Raw genomic sequence first — 24,022 nt, 5'->3', positions numbered from 1 at the left:
TTTATAAAGCAATACATAAAAGGGAACCACTGCAAAAGGAACTCTCCTAGACAACTAAGGATCAGGGACAGCAGAGCTCGAACAGGAATGAGAGGAGTTACAGGAAGTGAGCAGGTCAGCCATGGGATTAAGAGAATGGTTACAGCATAGCCTGGCCAGAGCCCCCATTCAGAGCAGCTCCCAGTGGCATTTTGTCACCAGGCTAACAACAGGGGAAGGACTCTCTAATAGAAGAGCTGCTGGGACACTGAGTACACAGTGTGGGCATTAGTAATGGAGGCAAACGGCATTCTCATAGTGACCAAGATGAAACTAGAAATTCAATGCAATTTTATTTAAACTCACATTTTAAAAATGTGAGTCATTACTTAACACACAGCAGAGAAAAAATGTCACTAAATTTGGACAGGATAACTAGGGAGTCATAGTATATAAGAATTTATCATAAGAATCAACAAATAGATGAATGTAGCAAAGGAAAAGACAGCAATACTCTACAATCTATCATTTTATCTTAGATGAAGTACGTCAAATCAGGGGAGAAATGCTGGACGAATCAACAGCTTTTGTTGGGACCACTAGATTTCAATCTGATGGAAAGAAAGTGTTCCATTCCCACTTCATCCTAATCTGTCAATGCATTAATGAGAAAAATGCCAATTTTAGAGATTGAAGGTTATAAATTTAAAACAAAATGTAAAATTAATAAAAAGAAGATACAGAAGAACATTTCAGTAATCTTGGCTTGTGGAAAGGCTTTTCTAAAGTATAAAATTGAGATATCATTCAGCATAGAAGTAGTAGATGACAATTTTAAACGTTTATACGGCTAGAAAAAGTATTTAAATTGAAAGCGAGCTGAACAACCTAGAAGAAAACATTTGCAACATATATAAAATGATAACATTAATATGTATGCACTAGGATCTTAATATGGACATGAAAAAGACAAATCAAAAAGAACATGGGCAAATAAAAGAGCATATGTTTTATATTAAAAACACAAAAGTTTGTTACACATAAGAAAACAATGCTTGTTTTGAGCATCTGTAGTTTGGGCCTTATTTCATTGTGGGGAAACATACTGCTGAACCCCAAGTTTTGGTAGGTCTATCTAACAAGCAAACCAACTACACTGACCCAAACAATGGGGTCGGCATATGGCCAACCAGACAAATGAGACACTTTTTCTCTGGAATTTGAATCTGAATTGTGATCTTTGAGACACAAAGATCCAAATGGATTGCTGATTCTTCCCTATGTGGCAACTTGCAAGGAAGGTAGTGCAAAAAATAAATGTTTGTTTAAGAATTTACAGTGATGTACATTTAAATGGGAAGTTACTCCAATTGTAGCATATTGATATGGCTTATAACATCTTATTTACATGACAATTGATGTACTAAATCAGTTGTTCTCCATGCTGCTTGCACATAATCAGCAGGGGTGCATTTAAAAAATTCAAGTATCTGGGCCCAACCCTCAGATATTCTGATTCTGGCTACAGTTTCCATATCTCCTTCAACCCACAAGTATATCCTTATAGAGATTTGTCCACCCAAACTTTATATATGATGAAAAAACTGGTTTACCAATGACTCACCATGATATATCAGAAGCAGTAAGAAATAGATAGTTGCGGCAATACAACTACCTTGGGAGTAATTTGAGGACAGAAAAGAATGCCATTTGACAAGTGGGCAGTATTTCAAACACTAAGGTTTTCTGTCTACCTTTTTTGGACAGAATGATGACCAGAGTTTAGTAAACACACCAATTCAGCAATACTTGCTAATCCTATATCACACACTATGAAAGACTTGAAAAAAGTAAGAATGGAGAATTAGTAATGAAAGGAAAATTTACACAACTGAATTTCTCAGAATGAACCCATAATTGGGACTAGAAATGCTCCTTAACAATGCCAGTCAGCATTTTTGCTTAGTCACTCCCAGTGAGTGTTCGAAAATCTCATGTTCATGTTGGTTGGAGGCTGTAGAAGAGGTAGAGAACATTGATTTATCTTCAGCAAGGAGGGGAGTTACTGGCTGTGGAATACTCAGTTGTCACCAAAGGAACCAATGAGTGAATTCTAACATGTTACTGTACCTCAACGGAATCAGCCAGCTACTGAGGGAAAGCCTAAATCCACAGGACCCTTTCTATAACAGAACTGCAGGGTTTGCCTTGCTGAACTAGACATTTATTCTAGCAATTAGATTTACTTTTCCTTCCCATTATACCTTTGTCAATGGTCATAGCAATTGACTTACTGGATGCCTTATATACTGTTACAGTGTCTCATATATTGCTGGCTCTTTTCAAGGACTTTCTTTCACAGGGAAGGAAGAAAAGCAGTGGGCTGATGCCCAAGGGACTTAAAGGCCTTCACATATATTTTTTTATCAGGGAAAAGCAGTTGGTTAATAGAACATTGACCGAGCCTATTGAAGACTCAGTCTCTGAATAAGCAGGAGCACTTAAATGGTGTAGCATGTGCACTGAACTATGTGATGCCGTTTACCCATGTCAGAAAGCATGCTTCTGGGGCCAAAAGGTAAAGCTTGGGTGATGAAATTTACAATTACACTTAAGACTTTCTGTGATGGCTAATTTTATGTGTCAACCTGGTTGGGCCAGGGAGTATCCAGACAGTTGATCAAACATTATTATGGGTATTTCAGTGAAGATATTTTTGGATGGGATTAACATTTAAGCTGATAGACTGTGTGTAACATATTGCTGAACCCCTCCATGCTTGTGTGTAAAGCAGGTTACCCTCCATAATGTAGGTGGACCTTATCTAATCAGTTGAAGATCTAAGTAGCACAAAAGGCTGTCGGTACTGCAGAAAGAACTGGGACATTGGCCCTTCTTGATTATACAATAGCTTGCCAGTCTTTAGATTAAAACTGGAACATTAACTCTAAAGATTTTGGACTTATCAGACTCCATTAATATGTGAGCCAAATCCTCATACTAAATATTTTCCTATCTACCCTATTGTTTCTGTTTCTCTGAAAATCACTGACTAATACACCCACTTTCAAATATTTGCTTCCCATCCCTATGGTTTTGAAAGCTATGGTTTACCTGTTTTAACACCAAAGCAAGGAATGCTGCCATATGAGACAATGATGTTTTCATTGAATTAGAAGCTAAAACTAACACCTGGATATTTTGAGACTCATCATACCACTAGACAAACAGGCCAATAGAAAAATATGATGTTAACTGGTATAATTGACTCTGATTCCCAAGAAGAATTAGGTTTGCTGCTATACAATGGGAATTTGGAGTACTGCCTAATGGGATCTCTGCTCCTACCATGGGTTTAGTCATTAAAGGCTAAGTTACATACAGTAACAAACGCACAATCTTACTGGCATAACTTGAAAGGCTTATTGGTCACTCATTCTATGAGGATCACGGGTAAGCAGGGGTCAGGAGGAGCTCTCTCTCTTCCTGTCTTCACTCTGATATGCAAGCTAACAAAAGAGCCAATTCTGGAATACTGCTGATTACTGTAGGAAAGGAAAAGAACGTGTGGAAACTCTACTTTCTTCCGCAGTTATTATGAGAGAAAGCCATATGGCTACTCAATACCTAAGGTTAAAAGAAATGAAATAAAATCAAGGGCCTGGGAGAAGGCCAGGAAATATTTGATAGATAACACTAGAACTGTCATGTGCCACCATGTCTATCAGTACTGGTAAGTGAGAGACTAACTCAGCCCTGTACAAACAAGACTACCAAAGTCTGAGGCCTAGCAGGTAAAAATACTTAGGTCACTCCGCTGAGTAAACATTTTTGATCAGTTGACATATCAGCAGGAAAATATTTTGTATTTTAGCTACAACTCTCAACCATTTGCAAAAGCAGGACTATAGACTTTACGTGTGTTTCATTCTTTATATTATTAAAAATATAATTTCATTAAACTCATATTTTACTTTATTTTATTTTGTCCTTATATTTCTGTATTTTAGACCAAATGAAGAGAGAGGAGAAGTAGTCATCTACAGACTTGAAGCTTGATATAGTAACTACATGAGAATTTAGGTTGTCTATATTTTAGGAGGGGAGTGTGTTTTCAGTTATATATTTAGTAGTAGCAATATGTTGACTGATATAATTATTTTTCAATTTGTGTGTTCAGAAAAGAAGGGATATTGGACAGCCCAATGGTTGGGCTGTAGGTAACACTTATTGTTTATTCCTACCAAGAATTCATCTTTTGTTCTTAGGTTATAGCATCATCATTTGTCTTTGAGGAAACAAACCACTTAGATATAGTCTTGACAGGACTCTCAGTCAAGACGCCCCCTCCCAAACTAGCCAAGGCTATGACATGAGAAATAAGATATACCAATGGATGTGCTTCTCCCTGGGCTTTGAATCCTGAGCAGAGAAATAAGAATACCAAAAGCAATCGAAAGAAATTATTTTCAGCAGTAACTACCATGGGACCATGTCCTCTATTCCAGCTACTCTGTTGCCTCAAATTGTCCTGATTCCTATCGTTTCTGTAACGGTTCTTCATTTGTCTATTAACTCTATGAACAACTTCCTAATGTTCCAGGAAACTTTATTTTGGATAAGTTGGAGTGTATTTCTGGTGTTTACAGAAAAGTAAATCTAATTACTTTTCATCACAGACATGCAAGTTCAAATGACAAGAATATATTTTTATCTGTTACTTTGGACAAAAATAGAAATTGCTAAAAGTAGCTAATTTCAGGGAGTTTGTGGAAAATAAGCATTATACACTGCTGTTGAGATTGGAACTCAGTACAGACTTTTTGTAAAGCACTTTGGCAAAACCTTACAAAATTAAAAATGAAAATATTTGCAACCAAGCAATTCTACCTATATCAATCTATTTAATGAAAATATTTGAATATGCTATTTTTTAAAAAAATACATAAATTGTTAATAGCATATTGGGTGATAATTTTAAAGCATAGGTATGCTAAATGTTTATTGATAATGGAATAGTTGACAAGCTATGGAATATTGTACAGCTCTTAAAAATAATGAAACTGACCAATATGCACTGAATTCTAAAAATATCCATCATATGCTTTTGAGTATAATGAAAGAACTATATGTAAAAAAATCTATTTATCTATACAACATATATGTGTGTGTCTGTATATGAGTGCATGATGCACATATGAATACATTATATATGTAAATGAATTACATACATACATTAGTTTTAAGTTTATAGAAAAGTTCTGGGAGGAAACACGCAAACAATTTGTAATAGAAATACTTGAGGAATGATATTGCTTGAAGTAGGGCCTTTACTTTACTTCTCAAATAATATTCATTGCAGTGTGTATTTTCACACACACACAAAATATATATATATATATATAACTTTTTTTTACTATATTAAAGTATGGTAGATGATAATAGGATGCCTACAATTGAAAAAGTGAAAGGAAACATAGTAGTATATATTTAAAATAGAGTAGGGGAAAAAATGAAATGAGAAACAAGGCTAAACTCAATGTTATTGCAGCATTTAGATAGAACTGAAGTGGTCATGTTATTTGTAATTATTAATATTGCTATATTAGTACTGATAATAAATAACATTAATTGAGCACATATTATGTGATAAGTGCATTTTCACATGCTTCATAGGCATCAATCAACCAATTTAACTTCAGAACTGTCCTATAAGAAAGCTAATACTTTGTCGTTTTACGGAGAAGACCATGAAGACACGGAGAGGTTAAGTTATAAGGCTTCTAATTAGCACATTCAGTAGGCATTGCATTCAACTATGAAAAACAGGCAAATCCTAGATTTACTTCTTTGAGTCAAACTACAGAGATCTTGGAATAGCGAAACTTTTGAATGCACATTTTCTTAATCCTGCATACTAAACACTACTGCTTGGAAGTTCAGACTATTAAAGAACAAGAAAAAGAACCATTTTGCCTAAGTTTCTGTGTTAATATAAAGACTTTACTTTTGTTTGGCTTTATCTAGATAGGGACTCCCTGTGTGGCTGACATAGCCAATAATTTGATCATAATCCTTTAGATTCAGGAGTCTGAAGCTTGACAAAGGCATTGTTCTGAACTAAATTCCTGTGGTGAGCCTGCCTTTTACAGCAAGAAGGTTTCACAGACCACTGCTCAGTATTTGAAAACTGACACTGCACAGCAGGTAGCAGGGAGTGGAAGAAAGAGATGAATGTAATTGTGGGAGCCTGTGCTAATAATTGCATTGTATTTAAATTTATTTAACATAGACACATTGGTATATATTTTATTCTGAGCATTTAAAAGAGTACGGAGAAGTTCAATATTTAATTTCCAGTTTCTGAGAATAACCCAGGAGACTTATTTTAATCATACTGACTTATTATATTTTTTAACAGGAAGCATGTGTAAGTTTTATAGGCCTCTCTCCACTCATTGGCCTAATGTTTACTCTCACGGTGAAGGAGAGAAAACAGGTCAGTAGAAGAAGATGACATTGATTAGTTAACTAGGTCAAATTATTGATGACTGATTTATGACATCAAAAGTATATGGTTTCTGGTGAAAAATACTTTTATTTTACTGCATATTATCTATTAACAATAAAGTATCTTATAAGAGAGTGATATTCATTAGATTTTTTGTAGTAATTAAAAAATTATGTGATTTGAATCTTTTTTAACTAGCTTTTCCTTTATTCTGTAGATTTATATCCCATATTTAACAAATAAAGAGTAGTAGTTTTTCAGATAGTTTAGAAATTTAACCACCCAGCTAGTGTGCGTGCATTTATGTGTGTGATTATTATTAGTATTAGTATTACTATTACTTCACAATATTTAAAAGAGAGGAAAATGTACTTGAAACAGGTTTTTTGAAAAATAGCATTTGCATTGATTTATCTTATGTAGTTGATATTCAATGTGTTTTTCTATGCTGTTCTGGCTTCTGTACTCAAATAATATTATTTTTAGGCATGTCAGGCTGCTTATTTAAATAATAGTATTAAATAAGTTAGTGGTTATGATATTTCCTTGGACTTACCCTGGCATTGGTCCATTTCCAGCAAGACTGTAAACCTGACGAGGATTTAGTAGATATTGGAATTTTCTGTAAATCCTATCAAATGAAAACATTAAAGAAAAAAACAGAAATTTAGTAATACCCCAAATTTTAAAATAAATAGCACCCCTTAATGTTATAATTATATATATATATATGGTTATAACTACATATATTTAATAAATTTTGCGTTAATAATATTAGAAGTATAAAAGCTCAATAGGAACTGCAGTTTCTTTTTAAAACAAAGCCTTAGTGGTAATTATAAAGGCAATAGAGCTTATAAATTAGAAATAATGATATTTGCATTTTAAATATGCATATGCATTTAGAACATTAGCCTTCTTTTAAAATCTTTTAACAAATTAGATTTCAAATAAATATTTTTAAAATATCGCTATAAAATTACTAAAATGTCTTCTCTTAATAGATCTGTTTGAAATTTATAGGTTATTGAACCAGCCTAACACAGATGAAAACTATCTATCCCACAAATAAATGTAGAATATGCACTTTGTATGCATGCGTACATATGTAAGAAAAGACTGTGACTTCATTTGCCTATTTATTTCACATAAACAATCATCATGATCAGCTGGCTTATAAAATGGCTAAACTGTTTCAACTGTACATATTAAATAATTCATTTTTTTCTGAAAGAAATCAATCTTTGTACAACAAATGCAACAGAAACGTTTCTAAGTACACATATAGCCCACATCATTAGAAGTCTTAGACAAGAAAAAATAAAAGCTAAGGAATATATTTAGATTTTTAAATTCATTTTTACATTCATGTACAAATATGACTACATATTTTACAAACACATCCTACAAATTAAAAAATTAGAAACTCTACAAATTAATTATGTAATATCTGCTTATACTCCCCTCACGCCCAAATCTGCAATAACCCTCACATTCTAGATCTTGATTAATTGAATCACCTGGTTACTCAAGAAAGATCTTAACACGTTGTGTATGGCGGGGTTTAAATCCCTCATAACCCTCTGTTCCGGCAGGTTTTTAAAAGAAACTACTTTAAAATGCACTCTTCTCTTTAAAGCGTAAATGCTTCTATGTCATTTATTATTTTTCTATGGAATTTTTTAGGATTTACTCACCTATGATGTTAGTAATCCCTCCTGGTGTGATACTGCAGAAAGCAGCTTCCTTTGTTATTAACGAAACACAAATAATTCAATAAAATGTGCAAAGTAAAAAGAATCAACAGTAAAAACGAGAATTCTCGTTATCTGTCCTTAACGCATGGCTCAGAAAAAAACGAAGATTCTCGTGATCCGTACGCAACGTGTTAAGAGTCATTCTAGTACCTCGTTTTTCTCAACACATGACCTGATTGTGGATAATCCTGTACCTTCTACTGAATAATCTCTATCAAACCTGGCTACGCCATCTTACTGCCTTCATTTAGGCCAGGGGTGTACAAACTGCGGCCCGTGGGCCAACTGCGGCCCATGATCCATTGTTAATTGGCCTGTAGCAAATTCCAAAAATATATTTAGTTTACTTAAATAAACCAGGTGAGGCAATACATACTTCACCTTGAGTGAGTGGCCCGGCTTTGTGTATTTTACCACATATGGCCCTTGGTGAAAAACGTTGAAAAGAATTTGGACACCCCTGATTTAGGCTTTCAAGTTTTCTCACCAGTTCCATAAAAATCTTGCCTATCTAGCACTCTTTCTACACTGCTATTTAAGTACAGCCATTCTAATATAAAATATTTTACTATATTTAGAATCGTTTGCGTCTCAATGTTTCCCCTGCCCCTTAAAATTTAACCTTAGTGAATATCTCCCATTTCCCCCACAAACACAACACCCTTTCGCAAATCTGTCTTTCTTCTTTCCCTGGGCTAACATTGACTTATATCAGAACCAACTCAAAGCTACTTCCTTGACAAAGACTTCTCAGTCTTAACAAACAGTCATTTCTTCCTCTGAATTTCTGTAGCACCTTTATTTAAGACATATCCAGTTTAGCATTTATCACGTGGTATTGCAATATATCTGTCATGCAAGGCATCAGGCGGGGTCTCAGCTCCTGCTCCCCACATAAGAATGCAGGACATGGTGAGGCCAAAAAGGAACACCCACGGAGCCATAGATAGGAGAGTCATACATACCACTATATTCTCACTGGCAGCTGAGTTGGAGACACAGGCAGCAAGAGCCACTGCCTGCCATCCACTACTCTGCAATCCGCAACCCGCACTCCATGCTAACTGCAATCCGTGCTTGCCAGCCACCATCTTCTTGCTACACCCTTTTCTGTTAGCGTAGCCACAACAGTTATATTAGTGACCAATGGCTCACTGGTTACAGCTGACGGCCAACTAGCCACAGCTGATGGCCATCCAATCACAGTTGATGGCCATTTACTACCTGAGCCAGCCCCTTTCCACATGAGGCCGAGAGACTGGAAACTGCACTCCTGGCTCTGTCCTCACAATATCTGTTTATGTGCCTGCTTCTGTGCATGACTGTGTTATATGTCTTTTATCCCCAGTACCAAGTAGAGTTTGCATTACACTCAGGCACTGGTATCTAAAAGACCATGTGTGGTCCACTTTCACACATGTTGACTGATACGGGAAACATTGTATGAGTATGTGATTCTGTGACCTTCTGCTAGCTATCTAACATATCAAAGTCAAAAAAGCCAAAGTATTTTGAAAGGAAAACTCTGAATGGAATCCGATTGTTTGCGAAAATTTATGTTTGCATTTGTAATAGATCTTTCTGAAAACATATTTACATTTCCTGTGACTTTGAACGGTCCCTGTTAGTATATAAAGGACAAGAAATAAGTGAGTGTGCATATGGAAAGACTCGAATATCCTACCACTCCTCTATTATGTTTAGTTTAATTATGACTTCATGTATCTATATTTTGTTGTATTTTTCCCTTAATTTAAAGAAAATTATTTTTATGTACTGGGAAAAGGAAAAGGCATACATTCAAAGGAAGGGTATTCTATATGATTAATGTTATCTTAATTTGAGGAAATGGTTTATCCTTTGAAATATATTCTTTATTTTTTTCTGTTGAGATTTCATTTCTGTGTAATTCCAAATATGAATTTAAGTCTTACCTAATTCTTTAAGAATTTACTGTTTTTCAGGATATCAATAATATATACAGCAGACAGACTGTTAGTGCTGGAGGAAATAATTTAGTGTTATTATTTAATTATTTATATCTCTGTAAGTAAGGCAACTATTCTCTTTGTAAAAAAACATTATAAATATTTTAATTATTAAGCCACTATTTATTGAACATAGTTTATATCATGATAGCAGAGTTAAAATATAAGTTACATTTTGCAAAACAATACCTTTAAGCAGAAATAATATTTTCTTGATTAGAAAATGAAGAATGTATTTCATTTTATTGAAATACAGCTGGAAAATTAAATGGCAAGAAATTACAAAAGTTTTATTCATGGAAACATTTCAACTTCACTATTTGATAAGTCACAAATGTAATTTTTGATTTATTATTACACTGTTAGTGCTTTTATCTGATTGCTAGTTTATTGGTTAAAATTAGTAAAAACCTCTAGAAATTATTAAGTATCATCACATTTTTATCCTTTTTAGAAGAGTATAAGAAATACTTAATTTGTTTATCTTCAGATTTTTTCTTAAATATTATGAATGAATTATTAATTAATTACAAAAATGAACAATTTGTGATCTCGGCCAGAATATTGAGATACCTGATAATGCAGCTCCTTGTTATTCAGATTAAATGTATTATGTTCCTCAGGAATTATACCATCATGTTCTCCAAAATGCACATGCAGACAATCATTCTAATATGTTTTGCCTAGAAGTTGAGTATAAATTCTGTTCCTTAATACTTGATTAGATTTACCTGAAGTCATGTTATAGACAATTTAGAGAAACAAATTGTCTTAATCTGTATTTTTTAACTTTCCCTAAATTTTTGGAAAGTGAAATGAGAAAGATTCACTGCCAAAGAATTTTGGGAAAGTTTAAAAATAATAAAGGCCATATATGACAAACCCTCAGCTAATATCATACTTAATGCTGAAAAACTGAAAGCTTTTTCATTTCTAAGATCAGGAACAAGACAAGGAAGTCCACTCTCACCACTGTTATTCAGAATAATATTGGAAGTCCTAGCCAGAGCAATCAGGCAAAAGAAAGAAATAAAAGGCATCCAAATTAGGAATGAAGAAGTCAAATTGTTATTTTTTGCAAATAATATGACTATAAAGAAAATCCTAAAGACTCCACCGAAAAACTATTAGAAACAATAAACAAATACAGTAAAGTTTCAGGATACAAAATCAATGTACAAAAATCCATTGGTTCCTATATACCAAATATGAAATTTCAGAAAAAGAAATAATAATAATAATAAAAGATTCCTTTTGCAATTGCAACAAAAAGAGTAAAATATCTAGGAATAAACTTAACAAAAAACATGAAGGACATACAAACTGAAAATTACAAGACATTATTAAAAGAAATCAAAGAAGACACAAGACACATGGTCATGGATTAGAAGACTCAACATAGTTGAAATGGCCATATTACCCAAAGCAATATGCAGATTTAATATAATCCCCATCAAAATCGCAATGGCATTTTTAAAAGAAATAAAACAAAAAAATCAATAGATTTTTATGGAATCACAAACACCCCAAATAGCCAAACCAATCCTGAGAAAAAAAGAACAAGTCTGGAGGCATCACACTCCCTGACTTCAAATTATACTACAAAGCAACAATAATCAAAACAGCATGTTAGTAGCAGAAAAGCAGACACCCAGACTAATGGAACAGAATTAAGAACCAAGATATAAACCCACATATAGATGGGCAAATAATTTTTGACAAAGGAGCCAAAAACATACAATGAAGAAAAGAAAGCCTCTTCAATAAATGGTGCTGAGAAAATTGGAAGGACATGTGCAAAAGAATGAAACTACACTGTGAGAGAACCAATTTTCATTCAACAGTATTTGTGGAGCCACACTGTATGCAAAGCTCTTTGATAGGACTAGGATAGAAAGGCAGGATGGACAGAATCCAGATACCTGAGCTATGATAATAAGAATATTTATAAAAGTCTATTATTATTTTAAAATTTCAACTGGGAAAAAAAGAAGAGATCATATCAATATGTTACATATAGATACTAGAATCATTTATTTCATATTAAAATCAGTAGACCATGAGAAATAATTTTTCCAAATATTTTTTACACCATGATTTCAGTTAATATATATGTATATATGTAGCATAGAAAATAAAAAAAAATGACTCAAAAAAACATACCTTTCTCCTTGCTTTCCTCCACTTTTGGGGTTGACAAAAACTAAAAGCGGATGAGTACCAGGAACAGGAGTGATCTAGAAGAAAAGTTGAATATGTAACCAAATTATTTATCACAATGTATATGAAGAGGACTCCTTAGTTATTTCTAAGTCATGAAGTATCGATCAGTAAATTCAAGAATATGGCTCTTTTGTTCTGAAATGTGTATAGATAGATAAATAGATCTATTTAGCAACTCAGTTGTATGTGTATGTGTGTGTGTATATATATCTATATCTAGATATATATCTATATCTAGAGATATATATATATATGTGTATATCTATACATATATATGTGTGTATATATATATATGTATACACATATACATATACATATACATACATATATATAGATTCACTCCACAAAGAGAGGAAAGATCTAGCTGGATATAGGGCAGAGAGGAAGACTGCTGAGAATGGAATAAATTTGAACAGCTATGAGATGAAAACAAAGGGTATCATCTATGGGGCAGTGAGTAAACCAGCCAGAATAAAGCAGCATATAGTGGGGAAAAAATATTAGAAGAAAAGAATCAAATTATAGAGAGCCCTACTTACATAGAGGACCCCGACTTAAGAGCTCTGTGACATGGGTAGAATGCATCTTTCCAACCACTTGTGAATAAGATGACTTAAGGCCCATTTCTGCCTAAAAGTCTCTTTCCACAGAATGTCTTCCCAGTGCTTTATTTTTCTTCTTCAAGAGTAGAGGGCCATTTAATTAAATCTATTTGCAAAATGGGAGTCCATTAAATTGACTGTGTCCTTACTATATGTTATGCACTGGTTTCATCACTACTCATTTCTTGGTTGAACAAGAAAAAAAAGGGCCTGCCCTAGTAGAGCTTATATTCTAGCGGAGAAACAGGCAATAAACAAATATACAGACAAACATTAATTAGTAGTAAAACATTTCAGGAAGAGAAGTAAGGCAGGTAAGGAGATAGCACTTTGTTGGTGGGGGTGGAGTTCTTTTTGATAGGTTGGTAAGGAAGAACTCTTGTAGTCTACATGACTTCAATGTTAAGAAAATAAGGAAGAAAATGAGGACATGATAAAAAACTCTTTATAAAAGTATTCTGATTCAATATACCTCTATACAACTCTCATCTAAACAGTATGACAAAACAATATTTAGTAACAAAAATATGCAAGTAATGGAGTGTTCTAAATATTAAGGTGAAAAATTTTAGATCAATTTACTTTCTCAAAATATTCAATGTGTCCTTTATTGCTATATTTCTTTCCTAGAAAGTACCCTTAAATATTTAATATGATAATTAAAAACAACCATGTTACCATATCATGTCCTCATTTTCTTCCTTTTTAAACAAGGTAAGATAAATTATTTTACCAACACATTTCCTGTCAATTCTTAAATGAAATGACAACTTTCTAATGACTATAGGCAAGGGGCCAATGCTAAATTCTTCGCATTAGCTATATGAGAAGTTTCTGTACAATAGTCTTTATTTTTCTACCCTTATCCAACTTGTTCTCGTTTTAGAATTTTGCATCTCTGCCTCTGATTTACTTTCCTTTGAAAAGAGGATACAGGTTGTTTCTGATTTGTCTCTAATTCAGTTGGGAGATGGAACGAATGAGATGGATCTGTGGTAAATTTTCAGTTGTTCTCCCTGAACCAAATGTGCTCAATCAATTAATGTACAGAAGTGTCTACTAGGTTAAGTCATTGTGCCCCTGACTTGCCACATATGCCCTTCTCCCCCGCCCCTCATCCCCACCCCTTGGAAGCTAAAATGAAGACAACCCAAACACACCTTTATGTGAATAACAGTATTGAATTTCCTGTATTTCTCATCCTATTAAAAAATCAGATCAACTCTTAAAGTTTCCACATGTAGAAAAGCAATGGTAACAGATGTGGATTTCAGTTGATTTTTGCACTTAATTTGAATTATCACTCGTTAGTTTTGTTTTTGAGCAAATCACTAAATCTGAACCCAAATACACATTAGGATGATCCTCCCCAAATAAAACATTCAGCTTATCATAATATGAGATTACATTAAATTCACACTGGGTTCAATATTTAGAATTCATTTGTAAACATCTTTTGGAATGCCTTTCAGAAATATTTATTTATTGAAATATTTAAAGGCATCATTATTATTTATCAAATAAAGATCAATGCTATAATACATAACAGTTGTGTTCTAAGCTGCACATTACTGTAAACAAATAAATATCCCACTAGAAAATTACAGTCTGTAGAGGATTTCAAAATACAAAAATCCTGATCTCATTCTTACAGGTAGTTAAATGGATAAATGGGTCAAGTAGATTAGAAAAAAATAGAAGATAATTTAGATAAAGAAAGAATTTAGAAGAATGATGATACTCTACAAGAGATAAAAATCAAACACCCAAAATGGAAGTACAGGAATAATAAAACAAATTTAACAATCTTTTCCACATATCCCCTTATCAAAAATTAGGCTTGAAAGACAAGACTATAAAAAATAAACCATTAAAAATTTTAGATATCTATTTGTAAGTTATAAGACTCTGTGGAATAGTGCCCCTTTGACAACGATGTAAACAGATTAAAAACCTGACCTAACATAACCTATATTTAAGGGGTGAAATGTTAGATTAAACATCAGCATCACAAAGACTCTTGTGTTAAGGGCTCAATTAATGGTGTTATACTAGATATGTCAAGATTCCAGGCAAATCTGGGAACTTTTGAATGTGCATTCAAAAAGCTTTAAAAATCTGCTAAACTTTATTATTATAAAAAGAAGTCTAATCTAGTAAATTTGGGTGTTAGAAGACAGAAAATGCGGAGTTCATACTTTGGAAAGCCGAAGACCTATAGTACTGCATAGCCATTTTCAAGTCTGAAAAGTTAAAGATAAACAACTACTGTGTTCATTAATAGTCCTGAAAAAAAAAAAAGCAGCATCTCAGTGTCAGAGTATCTGCTATTGTCACTTAATTCTCATATTATTCTCCATCCTTAATGTAAAAACCTTGACCAAGGGGCAATTTTGTAAGATTGTCCCCTATATTCACACCTGTGTATTGGAAGCTGTTGCTACTGCTTGCATGTATGTGTGTGTGTGTACACATATATTTCTTTTAAAGAGCTTTAAAAAATTATAACTTTTGGTGCCTTGTCATGTAAGAACACAAATAAATATCGCAAGTAGAAACAAATGTGTTTCTTTTTTTTTCTGATGTGACATACATTGAAAATTGCTATGAACTGAATTGTGTCTCCATAAATTCACATGTTGAAGCCCTACCCACACCTTGTGATAGTAATTGGAAATTGGCATTTGGGAGGCAATTGAGGCTAGATGAGATCATGAGGGTGAGAGTTTCATGATGGAGTGAATATCATTATAAGAAGAGATCTCTCTTTCTCTTTCTCCACAAACAAACACAAGGACATGTGGGTACACAGAGAGATGGCTGCCACCTACAAGCCAAGAGAAGAGGTCTCAGAATATAATCTATCTTGCTAGCACTTTGACCTTAAACTTTCCAGCCTCTAGAACTGGGAGAAATAAATGTCTGTTGTTTGAGCCACCCAGTCTATGATATTGTGTTGTAGTAGCCCAAGCTGACTAATATAGATGTATCCTACGGAAACTCAAGAATGCTCCTTAAAAAGGAAGAATGTACCAATCTTTGATCATAAGGTGACCTTGAAGATGCCACAGATGGTTGATGGAAAAGGTAGTATCATGCCTGATGAAAACATGGAGCTTATTAACTGAGATCCCACTTATGGACTATATTTATGAAAGAAAAATTTATTGCTCTCTTATCTGAACCACTGTTGTGTTTTATTTATTTCTTATTTCTGTTTTTTTTTCCCTGTTAAACTCTGCAGAACCTAATTGTAATTGATGTGAAACACAAGATCCATAGAGAAAAAGATTTGGATACAGTTGAAACTAGGCATAGACACTTTATTCTTCATCAAACTTGTTAATAGTTCCAGCTCGTGACTGAAAAACAACAGAAAAGTGATATCAAAATCTATGAATGTCCTCTATATTTCATTTCATTTTATATTGTTATTCTCATTATTGAATATGGGCATAATCATTTTCAGTCAATCCTTTTGTGACCTAAGTAGTCTAAAATAAGGGGGAAAAGTAGGTATTATTAGATATGATATTTCTATTAGTTAATTCAATATATTTGATTCCAGATCCTATTTTACAGAGTTCTAAATTGTGTAAGAACTTAAAAACAAAATTCAAAGTTCAGTCCAAGGGAAGTAATTTATATTATAATGTAAATCATATATACTTAAAGGAATTTAAGTAGGTTAAAGGAATACAAGCAAATTTCTTGGTTTCTGAAACTCAGTGTATCTGATTTTAACAAATAAAGTTATATGGAACTACCTTACAACATATTTTGTTGTTTTACAGTAATATTTTAATTTTTATGTTTGAAATACTTCCAAATTTAGAAACATTGCAAACACTGTACAAACTCTTTCCTGAACAACTTCGGAGTAAGTTGCCAAAATTATACCTCATCATTTCCATTTACTTTAAGATTACCTACACACAAGAATATTCTCTTTCATAAATACAACACAACTGTCCAAGTCAGATGTTAACATGATTCTGGACTAGCTTCTTTTGCTATAAAAGCCATTATTGAGACAACTGGTGAAACTGGAATGGAATCTGAAGATTGGATATCACTAATGTATCAATTATATGTAAGTTCACTAATTCGAACTGTATCTAATGTAGTCTTCAACATGACACATTTTGAATTTTTACATCTATATAACAATTCTGAAATAAGATGTACAACTCATTTGTTTTGAAAACTGTTTTATTGTCATCCTAAAATATTGTATTTGTTTTGTTAAAAATTTGGTGGGATGGAAGAAAGAAGACCAACACATGAATATAAATAACTCTGTTAGCCTAAAACTATTTGTTCTTAGAGGTAAATACATATACAGCACTTGAAAGAATTATAAGTGGAACAGTATGTAAAACATATGAAGGACAAGTTGTTCTGTTTAAAGCTTAAAAAACAAACAAACAAACAAACAAACAAACAAACAAAAACCCTGAACCTGTTCTCAGCCTCACATCACCCCAGCATTGTGCTTGAGGCATCTCTACATAACTCTGGGCTTCTCAAAAACTGTTTTAAGTAACATTAAGATAGGGTAACAATATATAACCCGGAAAATATTAATAAAGGGAGAAAATTTTTAAGCAAGATTTTATAGCATGTGTAGTACTTGAAATCTTAAAGAATGGTTATAAACTTGGTGTTAAGGGCATTCCAGAAAAAGATGTTCATTCAAGGTTCTCCTCTACAGAGAATAGAGCTAGACCTATGTAATCTTATTTACTCATATAAAGGGACAATTTCATACATTAAATATTAAAGAACATGACTTTACAGACAGACAGATATGGATCCCAGTTCAACTACAGCTTTCTATATATACTCTTCCCCTTAGTAATTTCATTTTATATGATGGTTTTAAGTTCCATCGATATGCCTTTTACTTTGAAATCCTTATTTGTCCTCCTGCCTAAATTCTAGATCCACAAATCTGTCTTCCTACTTGGCATTTCCATTTGGATGTCTCACAGCATCATAAATTTGTCTCCAAACCTTATTCACCTAGACCTTTCTCCATGTCAGTCAATGACCACTCCACCATTTCAGCTACATGTGCCACCCATCTTTGAGATGTACCTGACTCTTCATTTCTAATCTGGCAATCTTAAAATTACAGAGAACTCCAACTCTCTGCCCTGGCAGTTATCTTACACAGCTCCATTTTCCCCCCATATCTTTTATAATTTAGCCATTATTTGTATGGAAACTTGGACTCATTTTAAAGGTTGTAATATTCAAAGTATAAAGTAATAATTCTGGACTTACAGAGGGAGTTGAAATGACAATGAACAGATGATTATGAAAGAATCAACAGGCTTGAGGATCCCAAAGTAGGGAAAGGACACACACACACACGCACACACACACACACACACACACGCACACGCACGCATCAAATAAAGGGAATTAATTTGATACACACACACTATATAGTTGGGTATACCGCATGTGTGATGTATGGTTTTCAGTCTTGGTGATTACAAGAATGAGACACTGCAAATAAGAAAGATAGCAGGGATAAGGAGAAGCAGAGAGGTGGTTTAGTTTTAGGTATTTCATTATAAAGGTCTTCCTTTTTTCCTTATGTTAAGAACATTACAAACTGGACTTTTCAGTGTTCAAGTGATCCTTTTATTTGGAAAATTTTCTCAAAGAATAATTAGGGACAAGGTACCTTTAGTTTACTACAGTTTAAACAATTCTTCTGTTGTTCTACTTATTTATTCACGTGTGGACAGTCATCTTGTTACATCTCCTGTATGTTAAGATATCGTAGTTTCAATTACATTTGATCATATGTATTAAGTGTAAACCTATGGTGTGAGCGATGACAGAGACAGAGTGCCGAACCACCTCTATTTGAAGTCCCCTAGGATTCGGGTTAATTAATGAGACTCATCCTAAGGTTATACATGATCTATTACTTCCTCTAATTAGAAATAATAATCCTGATCATTATGCTGGTTAGCTGGAAAGAAGTAAGATGAATGTGCTTAACTATGATTAATAGTCTTCTTTAAGCAGTGTAGATCTCTTCTGTCACTGAGGTATATGCAAACTGGGCTGCAACTCAATGCTTTTTTATGATATATATTTTTTAAAACTTCACAAAAAATTAACTTTCTGGTAGATCATTTTACCTTTCCTGACAAAGAACCACCATTTTATTATTTTAAAATTAATTACCACAACAAAAATTACTTACATTTCCACTTTACAAGAAATAGCTATCCAAGAATTTAATCTTTTACCTTTTAAAATATTTTCCCCAAAATACTTTCAATATCTATGTGTATCGTATATTACTCCATTCTGCTGAAGTGAAAGAGACCATTTCACATGATTATATACTAATTTTTTTTAAAATTAAAATATATGATGATGATCATTTATCAATATTTATCCATTGCTGTTTTTTAAGAGCTGATGTCTATACTTTGCTTACTGACAACTTTACCTGACATTTTGTATGCGAAAGAAAGCATGGAACATCGTTATCTGGTTAGAGAGATGAATCACATCCACATAAAAAGTTAATTACCTATTGTTTTCAATGTGACTAATTTAGTTGGGATAAGATTAAATATTTCCGATTCTTTTTGATAAAAAAAGAAAATGCAACTTATATTGATGTAAGTTTAAAGTTTGTAAAACAGTCTGCATGCACATGTAATTTTAATTTTGGTTTTATTTGGTTTAATTTGGGTAAAGTCAGGTATAATTATCCAAATCTTAGGAAACTGAGACCAGAGAAGTTATAATTCTGATGCATGCATAATTTTTATTTCAAACTCTGCAACAATATAAAAGTACATGGGAAAATAAGGTGGTCAGAAATTTAGCATTTATAGACTATAAATGCTAAATTATTGTATAAAATGTATTAGCCAAGGAGAAGGGATATATTAGAAGTAAAACACATAAATCCAAGCCAGATGATGCTCATTCAAACCTGGATTTACCAATGACTAACTAACTGCAAGGCCCTGAGAATAATTTTCCTTTTGAACATCAATAGGGTCATTTTGAAAGTAGTGAAGAATGATAATATCTATAATACACTTATTGAGAAAACTAAGAATTAATATTTATCTCATAGGTTTACAGAGAAATCATTTAATATGCATAAAATATTACCATATTGCCTAGCATCTACGGTTTAACAAATGATGAAGTTTTCCTTTCATGTTGAGAAGTGCCTAGTCAAGTATGAAATGTACTTGAATTTTAAAATTAGGTTTCCCTTTCATTATTTTTATTTCAGGAACACAGAGTGACTAAAGATTTAAAGTAATCAATATTTGCAATTGACATATTAAATTTAATTTTTTTTCACTAAAAATGTTATGGGATCACTCAATTACATTTTTTGCTATCAAAATTGTGAATAGATTTCATATTTGGGACTTTAACTAAGATTGCTAAACACACAGATATGACTTCAAAAAGTAAAGATTCTGATTTCCTCTTTTGATAATTCACTTCTATATGGTCTACCTAATGTAATAATTTTATCATTCAGAATTTTCTCTTTTTATATTTGAGTTTAATAATTCATAGTAGATTTTCTATTCACAATGCATGTTATTACATCAAAACAAAGTAATCTAGTTATCAATGTTTAAGCAAGTATTAAATGTTCCACGAGATGTTCTATACAATGAAGAAGCTAGCATTTAGGCAACTACACTGTGCTCTATACTGTGCTTTCAAATTAAAGAATATAAAAGACATAATCTATAGTATCACAGATAAAATAATAAATGAAAAAGAAGACATAAAATCATGTATATTGAATGAATGTGACATTATATAACTTTATGTGGTAAATGGTAAATTTTCCTGGAGAATATGAAACTTGTAGCATATTCTTAAGGAAAGGAATTGGAAACTGGAAGAGAGAAACATATAGGTAGGAAAATTTAAACAAAAATAAAAAAGAAATTCATAATTTCATAGAGTATTGCTTCAATGATTGTTTTCATGATGGAGTGAGAAACAGAGGCAAATAAAATACATTCACTCTATAGGACATTTTAAAATGCAGATGGAAAGAAATCTTGTTTTCAATGTCAGAGACACTAGGGGTAATTCACAGCTTTATAAAGTACTGAAAACATGATTGTGAGCTACCTATTTTTACTTAAACGAGAAATACAAGTATATACACAGTTTCAATTTTGACTTAAAAACTTAGGAAGGCATAAAGAAGTTATAATAGATTCCTTAGTTTTATTATTTATTTACAAACAAAAGTTTCCATGCAAATAGAATTAATTTTATTCTTTCCTAAAGAAATGTTTTGCCACCAAAATGACTCTTTAAATTATATACAATAATATATTTGGAGAAAATATACTTGTAAACAAATAATATGTATGTTTATAGTAAATGTGTGTAGTTAGTAATAATTTGCAAAAACATCAGCTTGAGAGAAGATCTCTTAAATTTAAGTTCAAATGGACATAACATTATAAATGATGAATCTAATCAGAATGTCACTCTGTCAATCAACTTTTAAGTGACATCCTGATAAATTAATAAAGATTTTTCTGAAGTCATTTACTGAGCTAATCTGCACATTAAATAAGTGGACTGATATCTTGACATATGCCTGTCTACGAGCACAGAAGTAATATGGAAGCTACGACAATTTGGATTTTAAAAATCATACCTGCAGGCCTTGTCCATCCACAGTAACAGAGTTGGCTCTTTGCATTTTGTTCTTGTCAGCCACTTTGTTTGGCTGTTGGGAACCACCTTTTTCCTTTTTCACTGTTGCTTGTCTTTCCTATAAGGGGGGGCAGGGGAAAAAAACCTTTTACAAATGTTGAATTGTTTTTAAAAGGGGAAACGTATAAGAGTTTCATGGCTACAAATTTGGGACCAATTCCTAGTGAATAATATGAAAGCTACTGCTTTCAACTGATTCAATATATATATGATAGATGCATGGTCAATGTATCAGTTAAAGAAAGGATATAAAAGGAAACCAAATTGTATAATCCCTACATGCCCAACTGTGACTCTATCAAAAGTTATTAAGGTATACTACGCTGATTTTTTAAATAAATAATGGTAAAGACAATATAGGATTTTAAATTTAAATATTTGATACTAAACACTAAAAGCAATGTTTATCAATACATGCAATATTGAAAATGAATACATGGTGAACTTTTAAGCTACTATTTATATTAAGAATTACCTAAACCTTAAAACTCACATTGCATCCCAGCTAATTCCTTTGTTCACCATAATGGACAAAAGTGTTGTAGTTGTCTGCTCCCTGTTTCTACATCCTCCCCTCCACTCTCTCTTCTTTCTATCCAGTAAACATTTATTATCATTCATTCATCAAACCAGATTTTGTTAAAGCATCAGTGGCCTTCTCATTGGAACACCTGTTGGTCAGTCTTCATATTGTCAAGTTTTAAGCAACAATGAACAGAATTGGCACCTCTTCCCTCTTGAGAACTTGCCTCGCTGGGCTTGCAGACACTTCTTTCTCTTCTTTCTCTTAGAGTTCTTCTGACTTCACTAACTCCCTCATAGTCTCCTGTGTTGGTTCCTCCTCCAGCTTTATAGTTCTTAACACGTAACCTCTTCCTGGGACTTCTCATCTCATGTTCACCGCTTATACTTGCTCCCTAGGTCACTTCATTTAATCCAAGGCTTTCCATTTCAATTTGATGATGAAGACTTTCAAATTTATATTTCCTGTTCAGGTTTCTCCCTTGAGCCTTAGCTCCTATACACAAATGCCCTTGCTATCTGTCCACATGAGTGTCTAAAATGTGGATATCAATCCTTAAAGGATCTAAAATTTATTTCTTTTCCTGCCTACCACCCTTGAAAATAAATCCCAAACTAAACAATTACCACCTCCATCATTACATGGCTTAAGCCATCATTATGTTATTATAGTTGCCCGAATTATAACTATCACTATACAAATCAATCTCATTCCATCTTTGTCTCCCTGCAGTCAAGTCTTTATGCAACAGCCACACTCATCCCTTTCACTCCACTCCAATGACACCCACCTCCTGGTTGTTCCTTGATCACAACAATCATGCTCCTAATTCAGGATCGTTGCAATCACTGCAGTTTACTAGAAAGCTCTTCCTCTGTATATTTGTTGGGCTTGCTCTTCACTTACTTCAGGTTTCTGGTCAAATGTCAGACAGGCTTCTCTATTCTCTTTAGCCTCCTTTTGAATGTGCGTAATATATTACAACATGAAATGTTTACAATTTAGTTTGTTTAATGCTGGTCTTCCTCCACTTTAATCAAAGCTCCATAACAGAACGGTCTCGGTTTGCTTAATTGTTCTATCAGATCCCAGATCAGTGACTGATAAAAGTCAGGATAAATGAATGGAAAAATATATGAATCTTAACATTAAAAAAACAAACAAACAAAAAATTAAAGTGCCTTAACCACTACATTGATGATGATTCTTGGGCCAGCTCTAGGCTCAGTATGAAAAAGTGTCCTGATCAGTTAGCAATGTCTTCCATATGTGTTTAAATGCTTGAGTGTCACCTTCCTATCCTATCACGTATTCATATATACATTCCCTAGTTCTTATATTTGCTTTTTAGAGTATCATTTTAATTTCTGTCATTTAGGAAAATGACAGAAGTGTACTTAGTAAAACTTTAAAAATTTACTAGGGACAGATAGGTCAGAAAACTTTTCAGACCAAAATAAATGCCTTGTAATTTCATGGAGCAAAAACACTACATATATATTTGATGTGGCTGAAAATGGATGATACAATAGGACTCCTGAAATTCAAATTCTTCAGAAAATGATGTACTTACATATAACCATAATTTCTGGCAAAAATATGGACATTTTTTAAAGACAGATCATTCTTTCTAAGCTTGTAAATTACAATGTTGTCCATAGATGGTTAAGAATATAATGCAC

At 32.9% G+C, this 24,022-nt stretch overlaps 1 protein-coding gene across 4 annotated transcripts in view; it reads right to left on the bottom strand.

Moving 5' to 3' along the window:
* The window catches only part of DGKB (diacylglycerol kinase beta), a 647,688-nt gene that overhangs the window by 387,992 nt on the left and 235,674 nt on the right, over positions 1–24,022 (bottom strand). For all 4 annotated transcript variants that reach the window (XM_019727049.3, XM_074340800.2, XM_074340802.2 and 1 more), the window contains 3 exons: positions 21,759–21,875; positions 12,399–12,472; positions 7,047–7,121 (listed from right to left, as the gene is read on the bottom strand). In XM_019727049.3, coding sequence (XP_019582608.1) covers positions 7,047–7,121; positions 12,399–12,472; positions 21,759–21,875 — 266 coding nt within the window. The remainder of the gene's footprint in view (positions 1–7,046; positions 7,122–12,398; positions 12,473–21,758; positions 21,876–24,022) is intronic.

This window comes from Rhinolophus sinicus, chromosome 4 (genome assembly GCF_057876585.1).
Source record: "Rhinolophus sinicus isolate RSI-liver-muscle chromosome 4, RSI-T2T, whole genome shotgun sequence".
In the NCBI taxonomy this organism is placed as follows: Eukaryota; Metazoa; Chordata; class Mammalia; order Chiroptera; family Rhinolophidae; genus Rhinolophus; species Rhinolophus sinicus.
Note: the sequence above shows the minus strand (reverse complement) of the source record. Positions and strands in the feature narration are given on the sequence as shown.